The 14668-nt window shown below is 37.4% G+C and overlaps 1 protein-coding gene across 1 annotated transcript in view; it reads left to right on the forward strand.

Moving 5' to 3' along the window:
* Positions 1–1634: 1634 nt before the first annotated feature.
* Positions 1635–14668, forward strand: part of NUP133 (nucleoporin 133) — a 30257-nt gene continuing 17223 nt past the window's right edge. Inside the window, exons 1-13 of the mRNA XM_059468171.1 lie at positions 1635–2060; positions 2946–3064; positions 3849–3952; positions 4950–5057; positions 6584–6715; positions 7123–7293; positions 7913–8068; positions 8162–8232; positions 8838–8985; positions 9793–9940; positions 10603–10760; positions 11492–11583; positions 13903–14066. Of these exons, the coding sequence (XP_059324154.1) occupies positions 1876–2060; positions 2946–3064; positions 3849–3952; positions 4950–5057; positions 6584–6715; positions 7123–7293; positions 7913–8068; positions 8162–8232; positions 8838–8985; positions 9793–9940; positions 10603–10760; positions 11492–11583; positions 13903–14066 (1756 nt within the window). The 5' untranslated portion in view covers positions 1635–1875. The remainder of the gene's footprint in view (positions 2061–2945; positions 3065–3848; positions 3953–4949; positions 5058–6583; positions 6716–7122; positions 7294–7912; positions 8069–8161; positions 8233–8837; positions 8986–9792; positions 9941–10602; positions 10761–11491; positions 11584–13902; positions 14067–14668) is intronic.

The raw sequence follows: 14668 nt of genomic DNA on the forward strand, positions 1-14668 counted from the left end.
TGTTTCATGTCTTGTGCTCATTAGTTGTCCTGGCAGGTATTGCAGCTGACAAAGAAGTGGAAAAGCTACACAAAAGCTCTAGTTCACCAAAAGGCAAATGTTTGTCATAGCAGGTACATTGGTTAGCAGACTTTATTTGAGTTAGAACCATCAAAAAACTTCTTGGGATATTTATGGGACAGTCAAGAACTGGTTAAGTCTCTAACTGGTATGAGTACAAATTATTTCTGTGTAGCAAATGAGATTTGAATGTTGAATTGTGTCCCTCTCCTGAAGATGGAGCTCTTACAGGGCTGGGACAGCCAAAGGAAGCCAACTAATTCCCTGAGGAAGTGTAGCTGCATATAGATAGGGTTCAATCAGCAAAACACAACTGCTCATGCTGCATCGCTTAAAATATTTTAGGAATGAGCTGTGAAGAGGAGCTTTCAGTTTTTCAAATAATTTGAATGTCACCAATCATCAATGTTGGGAAATGTGGATGTCATCTTGAATTTTCTTCCAGATTTTTCTGTATTTGCTTATTTGTGTGTGCATTTCCTAGTTTGTTTTTCTTGATGAAGTGACAGTAACCTGATGATTTAGCATCATATGTATAATGAAGGCTATATAGAAAGATACTATATTAATGTAGCAATATAGTGATACTCCACTAAATTTTAGTATTTTGCTTTTTGCATAAAATCAAAGCCAAAGGAGCTTATTTGAATGAAAAAGACAAAGCACTGACACTGACAGGTGCCTCATACTTCAGTCCTGCCAGATGAACCATCTCAAATTTATTTCATCTGCATTTGGGATTCATAGGGGACCACAATCCACATAAAAAGCCTAACAGCCCTGAATCTATTATCAAAGAACACAGTTTGAAAAGTTATATGATTTTTTTAATATTCTATTTTTAGTTAATTTAGCTTAACTGATTTGCTTTGTTGTTAATATACACTCAACTTCTTCCCCAAGAGGGTGGTACGTAATTTCTGAGCTATTTCTTGCCAGCTGATGCCATTGAGCATTTAGATCCCCTTGAAGGCCAAAATCTATTTTTATACTATAGAATAGCTGTAGTGCCTGGTTGTTATTTACCATGGATGTGAAATGTACCAAAGTCTGCACGGAATATGGTTTTGTATATTTATTTATTTAATTAATTAGAAATTTGGGGACAAACACAGGTATACACAGGCTATTTTAAACATAAATGCGTCCTGAAAAAATGATCTTTGAACAGCTGCTACAGAAAAATGCGTCCTTCCAAATGGTCTTTGAACAGCTGCTTTTTGATCACATCCAGCTGGTTAGTGCCAGCTAATCGCAGGAACTCAGCAAGGAATGGTACCCAAAGGGAAAGGAAGACACCGAAGGACGGAGCACAGCTTCAGGAAGATCTGAGTGAGAGGACCGTGTCTCACTTTGGCGCTGAAGACCGGCGGCGCTGAGGAGCAGCCCGGGTCGCCATTCACCCCCACAGTGCCGGGCCGGGTGCCCTGCACCAGCGGCCGCTGCGGGGTTGCCACCGCTCCCCAGCAGGGGCCGCGCCGCGCTCGGATTCTGTTCGGCGCCACCCGGAGCCGTTCGGCTCCTCCCGGCTCCTCCCAGCTCCTCCCGGTCTCATTCGGCTCCGTTCGGCTCCTCCCGGGCTCTCTCGGCTCCGCTCGGCTCCTCCCAGCTCCTCCCGGTCTCACTCGGCTCCGTTCGGCTCCTCCCAGCTCCTCCCGGTCTCACTCGGCTTCTGCCGGCTCCGCCCAGCTCCTCCCGGTCGCCCTCTGCTCCGCTCGGCCCCCGGCCGTTCCCGCTCGGCCCCGCCCCGCGGTGACGCGCTCAGCGGGCGCCCGGCGGGAGCGCGGTGCCGGTGCCGCTCCCGCATCCACAGCCATGTTCCCGTCGACTCCCGCCTCGCCGCGGACCCCAGGCGGGTCGGCCCGCAGGCCCCTGGGCAGCGCCGCACCCAGCCCTCTCTCCCGGCCGGGCGGCAAGAAGGGCCTGCCGGTCGTGGCGGCAGCCGCCTCCCCGGTGCTGTTCTCGCCGGCGGCGCGGAGGAGCGGCTCCCTCTCGGCGCGGTGAGTCCCGGCCCTGCCCGCTGTTGGGTGCCCGAGCCAGTGTGGGGTACATTACAGTTCTGTGCATTAAAGCCGTACATACACTGCACCACGTGTTCGGCGTTATGGGTACCCCTTATTAGCTTATGAATTCGCGGATTCCGCAGATATGTCCCTGTGTGATACAAGTATGATATATGAAAATTATAAGAACTTCCGTATTTATAAGGAAGATAAAATAGTCAAAGTTCAGGCATTTCACACCCACCCCTCTCCCACCTTCTTCCCCTGTCTTCTCCTTTCCATAGAGATCAAAACTGAGATACGGCATGAGCCCAGAGCAGTTTCAGGCTTCATAATCTCTTTTCTTGGGAGCAGCTATTTGTTGTGTAGTTGAGATAAAGAGGATTGCCCATGTTCAGTTTTGGAGAACTTTTACTTCAAGCCTGCTTAATAATTTTTGCTAACTGGGTGCAAGGATTGTCCACTAGCTATGAATCAGCTTTTGCTATTTCACGCAGGGAGGTCTGAGACATCATTGTGAGGAGAAATAAAAAGAGGGCATTAACTTGTAAAAGCAGAGAAATTTGCCCACCTCATTGTGTTCAGAAGACAATACAGACATGTTGAATGTCTTTATTCTGTAGATAACCAGAGTGTAGAGAAGTTGAACAGTGAGTTTGTTGCTGGTGGAGTAATGCATATTCAAAGTCAGTTCTTTAAAGAATTTGATGACAGCTAGTGACTTGTAAGGAAGCCAGCAAGTTATTGCTGTAGGTGGTGTTCCCAGAGAAAGTATATTTATTTTACATAAATCTGTTTCTAAAGAGAGACTCATGAAGTAAATGTCTGCTGAAACTGATGAATAAACAATAAAAAGTTAACTGTAACTTTGTTTTGTTTAAGAGCAACTCCTACCAGAGTTATCCAGCTTCCTACAGCAACTGAGACTATTAACTATGATGTTAAGGCTTTTGGATCCTCTCTGCCTGTTAAGGTTATGGAAGCCCTGAAGAAGGCTGATGGTAAGAACTGATGTTATTTTTCTCCATGAAAATTGACAGATGAGAAAATTCTTAATGTGTTGTTGATGCCATTGAAATGCTGACTTTACAGGGGAAGCTAAAATGTCTGTGCCTTGCTTTGAATCCAGCCTGGTTTTCTATGTAACAATAATTATAATAATGCCCATGTGGGTGTGAATCCATGATAATACCCTTCAGGTGCTGCTTATGCAATTAATTGTGAAAAAACAAAGGTATAAGGAAAGCTAATAGTAGATTGTTAATAGCTTTTACTTATTGATTTTTCCTTACCTTTTTGATTTTGCTGTGTCCTAGAGTGGATGCTTAATACTTTTCTTTATTTCAATTCCCATTTGTTATCTCTTCCAAGAGCCCTAGTCATGCAAACCTTTCCCTGAGGTCAAGAAATTGGTCTCCTGAACAATTTTTTCTCTGTGTCTAAGTTTTTCCTTTATAGTAGATACAAGAGGAACCAAATATGTATTGTAAAAATTATGTTAAATTATTGAGCGATTTACAGAGCTATTATAATCTACTCTAAATACATAGAAATGGGTTTTGGGGTTGTCTTCATTCTCAAAGGTTGAGGGTTTATGAAATGGATTTTTAAACTAGATGTAGTAATTTGATATGTTAATCATATAGATGGAAATTCTAACATGAGAACTAGTTTAATAGAAAATGTTTCTTATTTTCATGTAAGAATAAAAGTTTATTGGTTTAAATGTTACTCTACAGTGTTTTAAAAATCTGAATGCGTTAAAGAAGTTACTTTTTTATGTAGCTGATGACCAGCTGAGTGTTCAAGTGGATGAAAGTGGATGGGCCTGGCTTGTTCATAAGGAGAGGCTGATTATTTGGAAGATTGGTCAGTCTGCAGTAGCTAAGGTAACTAAAGGGTCAAGATGGAAAGTCTGTACTTTATAACTGTTTCAACTATAGTTATGCAGTTATGGGGTTGGGTTTTTTTTCAGGTGGAGTTTGTCTGGTTTCCCCCAAAAAGAAGCAGCATTGATATGAAGTCATGAAGCTTTTGAGAGAGCTTATAGTTTTTATATCCTTCTCTTCAGTTTTAATTTCACCTTGGCACTAAGATTAATTCTTCGTATTTTAGTAGGTGTGGCTCTTTGGTTGCATAGTCTTGATAAAGATATTTTGATAATTAAAATCTAGTTGATATGTTATGGATTGGTTTAGGTTATTCTGGGACCAATTTTCAATTTGCAGCAAGCCCCAAAAACACGGTTCATTTCAGAGGTACTGAACATATGTTACGCCTAGATTTCTTAGGTCAAGAATTTTTGTATCCCTCTGGACAGTATTTCTTTCAGCATCATTTCAGAGATGGTCAGGGAAAAACAAAATCAAAGTTACAAAATCAGTTTCTTTCAATCAGGACAATGTATGTTCATTATGCAGGTCCTGCACTTACAGGGGAGTGTCAGGTGTACACATTCTGGCACCTGAAGAGATTTTTCAAGGGATTAAAATTTTTCTGGTTGTTTAACTTCCAGGGCATAGGGGAGTGAATGTTTCCTCTCTCTACCCTGTTAGTACCTAATAAATTCTCTCAAGCATTTCTAGTTTAATATTTTTTTAATGTCATGTTAAGGAATAGTCAAATAATCCATTATTGCTATGTTGTGAGAAACACTCAGAAATAACTACAGAAAACGAGTGATATTTTAAAATTTCAAGATGTTTTTTAGCTGTTTGCTGGTTGTGACAACCTTCTTGAAATTGTTTCATTACCTTTTTTTTTGGTTCTCATACAGTGTCTTGGTTAGTTGAAATGTAGTTTTTAGCAGGGTCAAAAAGTCCAAAGACTTTGAGGAATAAGTTCTTCCAGTCTCATATTTATTATGACATCTCTTTTTTCTTCCAGTTATCTCTGTGCAAGGAATTGCAGCTGCCACCCAGTGACTTCCAATGGAGTTCTAGTTTAGCAGCTATATCTTGTCTCAATTCTTCAGGTGAAGCACCTTCTCTTCAGGTGACCAAATTTTACATTTTAGTGTGTTTAAAAGTGGCATAAGAATAACTTTGAATATATCCTTTTTTTGTGAAAAGAATATATTCAAAGTATTTGAAAACATTTGATGGTACACTATCTATTCAGAAGGTCAGGATTGATAGTTAGCAGTAAATATCTTTGAAGTAAACAAACTTCTGCTAGTCCTTTTAAATTGTACCTTGTGCATCCTATAGGATCAGATTAAATAATAGTTTTTCTAAGGATTACCTAAAAATGCAATAAACTCAGAGGTGTTGTGTTAACAAACACCAGGGCAATCAAAACTGGGGTCAGACCAAGTGCAGTTTAAGTGCTGGCTGAAAACATTGTTCAGTGGATTAATTCCCAGTATCCATAGCTGAGAGGCAAACCCCAGCACCCTCCCTTGGCTGCTCTCTGTAAGGAATTTGACACTGGAAGGACAGACTGAATCTGTCTTGACTGATGAGTTTCCTAAGTGGTTTTTTCCCTGAGTTACTGTATTGGAGGGTGAGGTTCAAAGATCAGTTGTGTTCTGAAAGTGTGTTAACGTGCCTGTTACTATCATTCATGAAAAAACCTCTCATTTTCAGCTTAGATTTCAGTTAATATATGTGATGCTCTGATAAAACTGGCTAATAAGCTGTGCAGCACAGAATATGTAATATGATCTTTTCTTTTGATTTGTTGTTGTGTTACTCTTCCAGATGATAAAATGCAATCTTAGTATTTTGGGATTATTTTATAAAACCTGAAATGTTCTGACTTAGTTTAAGAGGAAGTAACACACCTAACCCTAAAGCTTTATTATATTTTTTTATTTCATCATTCTTTAACTTGTGAACTAAAAGTCAATGTCTAGTAAAAAATTGGTTAGAAAACTCCAAGGAGCTCTATAACAATTCCCCTACAGTTCTTCTACTGTTCTGTGATTTTTACTTTTTTTTAACAACCAGTTGATTAAGTACAATGCTTTTCTCTAAATCTCTACCTGAACAGTCTCTTGCTTCACACTTTTAATTTGGTATCTGTGATTTCCTGAGTTACGTTGTAGGCCTATGCCTTTGAAAAGAAGAGCTGCCATGTGATTTGATATTTCTCTTAAAGACACTAGAGCAGTTTCTTTGCTAAATTATGATCTGTATTTGAAGCCTTCCATAGTAACTTTTAACTATTGGCATCTGAAATTCTCCACAGGCCCCTTTCTGGTTTACAACTGTAAGTTTTGTTTGCATTTCAGCAGCAGACCCTGAATTATCAGGAACAAGCACCAGTAGAAAAAGTGTTCAGTAGGAAAATAAATGTGTATAACATTCCCTGCACTAATTAAGTTGTGCTACAGAATGTTTTTGTGATTCAGTTCCAGGTCTATCTGTGTTATCCATGTGTATTTGCTACTTTGTCATGTCTTTGTCAACCACAGCCTTGATGTGTAAAATAAGTTAGAGCTTTAGTCTGATTTAATATTATTATTATCATCATCATCATCATCTTGCCTGTTCTCTTAATTGCTTTTTCACTTCAAGTCTCTGGCAATAATGGTGGCTACCAGTGAAGGTTCTGTGCGCTACTGGCCCAATCTTGCACATGAAGGATCCTATACAGACACTTTCACAGACTTTGGAGGCTCTCTGTGCAGTTTCCTCACAGCAGTAAAGGTAAAACAGTATGATTTATATTAAAATACTGGTTTTATTCCTAATCTAAAGGTGGAAAAGTATGCTCTACTTTATTATTCTTAAATCTGCAATAAATGTGGTGCAGGTAACACTATTTTTTGTCATTAGGTTCCAATGGTTATGTGAGAGTTTAGTTCTGTTTATTAACTGAAATTGAATTTCATAGATAAAAATGTTACATAAAGCTAAGAAAATGAGTCTCTGCCAGTGTCATGTACCGATGAGATGTTTGTCTTTTTCTAAGGATGCCTTGTGTCTTGTTCAGCATTTACCCATATGAGCTGTCATAAGGAATTTTAGCTGACAGTAGAGTTTTCTAGAACGTGATTTTTATTCTTTTTATTGTGGTTGCTTTTTTTTAATGTAGGTGCTTTCTCTTTTTTTAGGGGGGAAGCTTTATTTTATCATCTTCCAGAGGTCAGCTAGTCCGATTGATACCTGATAGTTCTGGCAAGATTCATCAACATGCCCTGCCACAGGGGCAGGGCATGTTTTCTGGAATTGGTAGAAAGGTTTCTTCTTTCCTGGGTATATTGTCTCCTGGAAGTGATGCAGTGGTAAGCTTGAGAAGCATTCATCTTCTTTAATTTCTCTTTGTAATTTCTAGCCTGTGTTTTAAAAAGGAAAAAGAAAAGATTGTATAAAGATGACATGACAAAAAACATGACTCACTCAGCTCATTTATGTTACTTGTATTTCTTTGAAATTTGAAACAAAAACAGAAACCAAATAAATCTGTATGTTTTGTGAAGGCAAATGCTGGCTTACTCTTTAGCTCTGAATAAAAGGCAACTTTGGAACAGTAGTCCTTCCTTGGGAGTATACAATGATTGCATGTCCTGCCCCTTTCTAGTGATAGCCTCATTACTAATTGAAGAAACCAGCCTGTAATTCTTTTCTGATTTAGCACTACCAAGGATTAGATGATTGGCTTGAGTTTTGTCAATGAACCCCACAGAAGTTGGCAGGAAGTACAATAAATGTTTTTAGTGTAGGTGTTCTTTTATCTATAAAATTAGACTCTCTTGGAAGTAATCATAATGCTCATCTTGAGTGCAACTTTTGTAGATTGCCCAAGGAAGTGACTCTTTGTGGACTGAGGGTGGTTTTGATTTTTCTGTCCAAATATTCAGGTTTTCCTTTAAGTTTTTTAGCTTTTTCATTTTTTAAATGCAGATTTCTAGTGTTCTTTGGGATAGAGAGAGATCAAGCTTTTACATGCTGACAACTTCAAATCTAAACAAATGGGAGATTGATGATTCATCAGAACGTTACATTCTCAGCTGGGATATCAACAGGATCCTGAAAGAACATATTACAGATGCAATTTGGGTAAGTCAGCCCAACTGGAAAGAGTTAGTGTGTTTGTTTCAATTGATAGCCTGTTTATATTGAGTTACACAACAGCTGTATTTCTTTTTTTAGGGATCTGAAAGTAACTATGAAGATATTAAAGGAGGAGTAAATATACAATACATGGATTTGCAAGAGAATCGGTAAGGAAGTACACTTGCATCTGGTAAGACCTTCATTAATGAGATAAATCTGTTTTCCTGCAGAAACTTCATGTAAGGAATTGCAGTTTAATTTTACTGGAGTGGAACTGTTGATAAAATAAGTACCTTATATCAGGTAATTAGGTTATCCTATATTTCATGCTATCATCTTTTTAGCTTTACAAATCCTTTACCTGATAATAATTCCCTTTACCTTTTTTTTGTGTCATTTTATCAGGATTGTGTATTTGTTTTGTCTTGATTTTACAAAGACAAAAAATAAGCAACTGTAACTTGTTCCAGCAGATGCAGACAATTTCGTATCTCTTGCATTTGAATTAATTACATGATATTAAAATTGTCTTGGTTCAGTTTTGTACTGCAATATAAATACTGTTAATAAAGTAACCTGGAAGAACAAAAAGCGTGGTTTTTCTTTCTAAAAGAGTAAAAGATTGAACAAGATCTAGTTGAGATTGTAGTTAGAATTTTTTTTTTTTTGAGTGATAATTTTTGAGCAAGTAAAACATGTAATAATCAAGTAAAAAAAACAAGTAAAAATGTAATAATCATCTCTCAATGGTGTGGTGTCTGTTGTTGAACAGTGATGGGCTGGTCATACTTGCTGCAGCATGGCATCCTGGAGATCGTCCGTGTCTTGTCTACTACACTCTGATAACCGTAGAAGATAAAGGCTGTCAGATGTCTGATGATGTTGTTGTGGAGGTCACACAGTATAATCCAACTTTTCAGGTATGCTGATGGAGGTTCTGATACCAATTTAAGATTAAGTTCAGAGTCAGGTTTTTGTCTAAAGGAAAATTGGCTTCCATTGGAAGTATGTATTTGTAATACTCTGAGGAAAATGTGTACCAGCATCTCTTAATGTTTAATACTAACTGTATGAAAAGTTTGTGCTTTGCATTTTAAGTTATAAGATAAAACCCTCAAAAATAAGTGTAATCTGATTTTTTTAAATTTTTGTGCTGTCTTTGAAAGTTTCTACAGAGTGATTTTATCCTATGCTCTTGTAATCCATTTAGAACAGATCTCAAACTCTGAGACTCTTGTTGTTGGACACAGAATTATGAGATCTCTTTTTTGGTACTTGGTGGGCAGCTGGCTTGCTGAGAGGGGAGGACATTGGTTGTGTGTGGAGTACATTGTTTGACTGTGTGTTCTGGAAGCATAAATCTGGGGATTAGATTGCTTTGGTAAACTTCTCCCACTCTTCCCTCTCTCCCCACTGCCTGTAATGGCATCTTAAAGCTCAAAGGTGGAAGAAGAGTGTGAAAACTATTGAATAATTGATCTGTTTACTTATCTCTCCATGTGAAATTATCAAGAGTGTAATGCATATGAAAGGGGAAAAAACCCCCACGATCTAAAATTTTAGGGCACATTGAAAGTGATTTTGTTTGGTTTTTTAGGTTGTAAGTTACATCCATACCTCATTGTTAAAAACTAAAACAAGTTCAGGAGCATGGATTAGCATTTAAAATTTTAAACATTTAATGGATTGATTATATATGTGATATTGTCTGTATTCATCACTTTCAGTCAGAAGATGAAGTGTTGTGCTGCCTGGTAGTCCCAGATTACTTCAGCCATGCTGCTTACCTTTACAAGGAAGATGAAGTGTTTGCTTGTTCCACTGGAACTGGCAGAATTTCCTTACCACAGGAAAAAATCATATTTGGCATACAAGGTAACTTACTGTGGAGGGAAATCACATTTTTTTGGTACGTCTTGATTCAATATTTTCACAGTATTTAGATATCTCAGAGAGCAGTGTCATGCTTGTGCTCCTTTATTAAATGTTTTAAGGTGACAATGTCTCTTGAGTGTATGGAGAAGTGCTGATGTGACAGCCAGTCACGTTGTTACTCTACAGTGTTTCAAATGAAAATGAAGCAGATCCCTTTTCTTGGTATATTAAAGGATGGGAGATTTTGCTTGTGGAGCTTTTTCCTTGGTTTTTCCCTTTCCTAATGTTCACTGTGGGTTGATATTTTTCCTTGAAGTTAACTCAATGCCAGATGTTTCTAGGTATGTCATCCATGACCTTCAGAGGTGTTTTTAAGTACAGCAGGAGCATCAGTCCTTAGGTAGAATTTGAATTAACTGAATCTTGAAGTTTTTCTTTGTTTCTTCTCTTTTCTTTCCTTTTTTTTTAACACTTGCAGTATCTGGAAGTCTACATCTAGAGTAGCAAATAGTTCCACAATTTTTCTAAGTCAAGTTCAGTTATCAATTACTGTTGGTTTATTAATGACAAAAGTCAATAATTGTTTATGAAACTCTTAGGTGTTGGCCTTTAAATAAAGTGGTAATTATGTGCTTGCTTTTTTTCCCCTCTCCTTATTTCAGGAGATAGTATTTTAGGAGCAGGATCCTGTAATAGCCTTCCCATCTTCTTTGCCAAAAAAAGTGGACTTGTCACTATCTTGTCCAGGGAAAATATTTCTGTGCTTCCTGAAGACCTGGAAGATGCCCTGTCCTCTTCTATTGCTGGAGCAAGAAGTGAGGTAATGGTTGTTTGCTTGCCTGTTGAAAACAGGGTACAAATAAGGTGGTTTTTTATTTTTGAATTTTCACTGTGGAATTCTTTGCTTGTTTGTGTTTAAAACTTTTTTTTAAAATAGAAATTCAAACACTTGTAATGAAGGCAGTTTTCAAAACAAAGTTTTTTACATCTGCCAGTTTGAGTAACTTTTTTTTTTCGTTTGTTTCACAGTCAAGGTTTCCATGAAATTTGCTTTTTTTCCTTATAGGTGTGTTGCTGTCAATCACTAGGCCTAATATAACACTATAATCAGTTGTTATTTTTAACTGATATTTTAGTAGAAGTCCTTTGTGTGACTGGGCTGATGAAACTGTTTTTTTCTTAACAAACTAGTTTCTAGTTTAGTTTGTTTGCAGTTAAACTGTTCTTGTGGGTGATAGTTCTTAGGAATACCTTTTGAATCCTGTCAGAAATGGTGGGTTTGAATCTTCAAATAATTATCATTAAAAATCAGATGGGCAGAGTAAGCTGGTGTAAGTTCCTTTGCAAATGGTGTGAATTTTGGTCAAATCTCTGTGTGACTTTCATTATAACCTATCTTAAAGGTTTATGTTTGACATACTAAACACAACTACTTCCAGGTGGTAATTTTATTTTAAATCTCTGGCATTGCTACTTTAAAAAATTGTTTTCATTTCATAATGAAGATTATTATTTGTCTTGCAGCTGAAGTTTTTTTTTTTGCGTTTTCAGAGTCCTGCATTTGATGCAACAGGCAGGCTAGAAGTTATAGCTCAAGAAGATAAAACCAAATTATTGAAAGCTGCTTTTCTACAGTACTGCAGGTAGAAATCACACTTCATTTTTGAGACTGTTTGCTGTTTTTGAATCCACTCTGGTATTTGAGTAAGAGATTGTCTTGGTTAGGATATTCCTGTGCTGTTTTAGTTGTAGTTTTTTTAATGACACACATCCTAATTAGGAGAGCATTAAATGCAACTTGGGCTAGTGTAGAAGGGATGTGTGCTAGAAAGGAGCAGACTTCTGTAATTTCAATCATTTGTCACTTACTCTGTGTAAATTCTATGGGTATGTTTGTGCCAGTGAAACAACTTTCAGCTTTGCATTTTGACTTCCTTATTCTTTAATAAGTGGTGTTTTGTTGTTGAAAAAAACTTTTTTGTCCTCATTTTTATTTGCCTAACTGTTTTCAGTAATACTTTTAAGTGTACTTATGGCCATGAATATTGACTGGTATGGCAGACTTTGGGCAGGATGATTTTTTCTTTTAGATTGGCTGATATGGAAGAATTAGTGGAACAAAATACCCTGTTTGTCAAACTATCCTGATAAAAACAATTGAAGTGTGGGGAGGCATGTGATGCTCCTGAAAGGTTTGATGTTGAGTGATGGAAGCAAAGAAGGAAAAGCAGAAAGAAGATAAACACATCTGTAGGCTTAGATTAATTATATTTAGAGGGGATTGTTGTCAATATTTATGTATTTAAAAAGCAAAGTGAACAACCCACACACCCTCTTAAGACTAATCTCCTTAAAGAGTTTTAAAACTTGGAAAGAGCAGGTTCAAGATAAGAAGAGGGTAGGAATGCTTTTGCCATGGAACTTCATGTGAGGTAAAAGATAAGGAAGGGGATTAGACAGAGAGAATAAAGATACCAATACAAGATCTGTAAACAGGCACAGAATTTAGACAAATTCTGCATGTGTTCAGAAGTGTCATTAAACAGAACCTGCTGAACATGGCTGGTATAGCTGTGGTCTGAGAGCATAGTTAACAAATAGTGTTATTGAGGATGTGTACAAGGGGCTTGGAGACAGAAGGAAGTGGGAGGTAGTAAGAAAAAAAAGTATTAATATCTCGTAATGTATTTTTATTTCAATAAAAATCTGGGCTATATTTATGAAAGTAGTAGAAAATAATAATTTTATGTATATAGTAGTTACTCTGGAATTTTTTCCAGAAAATGTTGTTCTGGTAAAATGAATGGAGCAGTATTCCACAGAACATATATAGCAATTGGCTTGTCCAGATGGCCAATGAGTTGATGCAGACCAAATAATGGAAGGTTGTGCAGCCACTGGGAGTGTAAAGCGTACCAGCTGTACAGTGAGCTCTGGCAGCTTTGTAGACCTGGTGATCTTTAGAGGAGATAGGAAGTTCTGTGGAAAGTCCAAGTTGACCCTTTTTGAGGGCACTTCATGATTGGAAGGAGCTAATAAAGTCCCATGTAATTTCCTTAGAAACACATCCTGCTGGGTAGTAAAGATGGGACATAGTTTTTAATAGAAGATTCAGTTTATTCCAGTTTTTCAAAAGTATCCTTTGTTTTAGTTTCCCTTTGTGCAATTTCTGGATGCACTGCTAGGTTGTTTGTTTTTCTGGGTTTTTTTAATTCGTAGACATCTTGGTCATTTAAATGTTCAAACTGACAGTTTCATGAAAAATATAAATACCTCCAGTGTTGGACTGACAATATCCCCTCTCAGTCAGAAGACTATAATTTTTTAGTATATACACAAAATCAAATATATACAAAATCAAATATACACAAAATCAAATCCCTGGGTTTTGTGTATATTGCATAATTCCTACACAGAGATACAACTTCATACTTTGAAGGTCTGTGTTCGGTTGCTTCTTGCTCTTTTACTTACTGATATGAATAAGAGGGGATTCTTTGAAATGATAGGCAATAAGAATAATGCATTATATTTGCTGAAGCATTTTCCTGAGAGCCTTTATGAGCTTCCCCTCTATTGCCATTAGGGAGTGCTTGAGAAAATGACAAAATTTTAAAGCAAGCAATAGAAATTTAGTGATTTAAGTACTAGATACATCCAGGCTTAGCTCTGTGTGATGAGTCTTTTCTCTTAAATGATAATAATAGAGGTAATTAAAAAAAGGGTGCCTTGACTCTTGGCGTGTGCTTTTTTGATTTATAAGTTGTGCAGCCTTTTTGCTTTTAAAGAATTGGAGTACCTTTTATCCACAGTTAGTTTAGAGAGAGTTCAAAAAATACTTGATGTATATAATCTAAAGGACTTCATAAAAAGTGAATCAGAAAATCCTATTAACTGAGGGGTTTTTTTTTAGGATCCTGTTGGTTGATTTTATTTAGTGTACTTTATTTCATTTATTTCAGGAAAGATATAGTCAATGCACAAAGCATGGTAATGGAGCTCTTTCCAAGTAATGCAGACCTGGAGTCTGATGCTGAGCTGGATAGAGCAGTAACTCAGATCAGTGGGGACTTAATGGATGATTACCCTGCCTCTGATCCAAGATGGGCTGAATCTGTACCTGAAGGTAAATATAACATGTTGGCTTTTGAGCTTTTTGGTTTGTGGTTTTGTTTGGTTGGTTTGGGGATTTTTTTTAATTGTTGTTTTTTTCGGGGTTTTTTTGTTGTTGTTTTCTCTGAAGTAGTCTCTATAACATTCTAGATAACATTATACTTTAAGCTTTGCAAAGAAGGCATAAGTGTCCCTTGCCCTCTATCACCACTAGACACATTTCCACAAAGACTTAAAGATGCATCTTTTGATATTACCAGATAAGCTTGCAGTCTGCTGCGATTAGTTCTTGACTCTTCATGCAGTAAACACAAACAGCAAGGAAAAAATATTTCTGAGAAGGGTACTTTGTGCAAGGATCAGGTTGTGTTACTCTATAGCATTTCTATGATTCCTTGTGTAGTTTTGAATAATTTTCCAAAAAATGGTTGTGTTAAGAGCAAGAGCTTGTTTGTTCATTGTTAGCCCCTTTGTCAGTGTGACTGCACAGCTGTTCACCTTGGATCCTGGGTAGAGTGAACTGGTATTCCTCTGGGACTTTTGTATTTATATCTGCCTGAAAGAGGACTAGAGAAATTGGTTTATGGGTATTTGTTGTACATAAAGCATTAAAGC

This window comes from Ammospiza nelsoni, chromosome 3 (genome assembly GCF_027579445.1).
Source record: "Ammospiza nelsoni isolate bAmmNel1 chromosome 3, bAmmNel1.pri, whole genome shotgun sequence".
Classification (NCBI taxonomy): Eukaryota; Metazoa; Chordata; class Aves; order Passeriformes; family Passerellidae; genus Ammospiza; species Ammospiza nelsoni.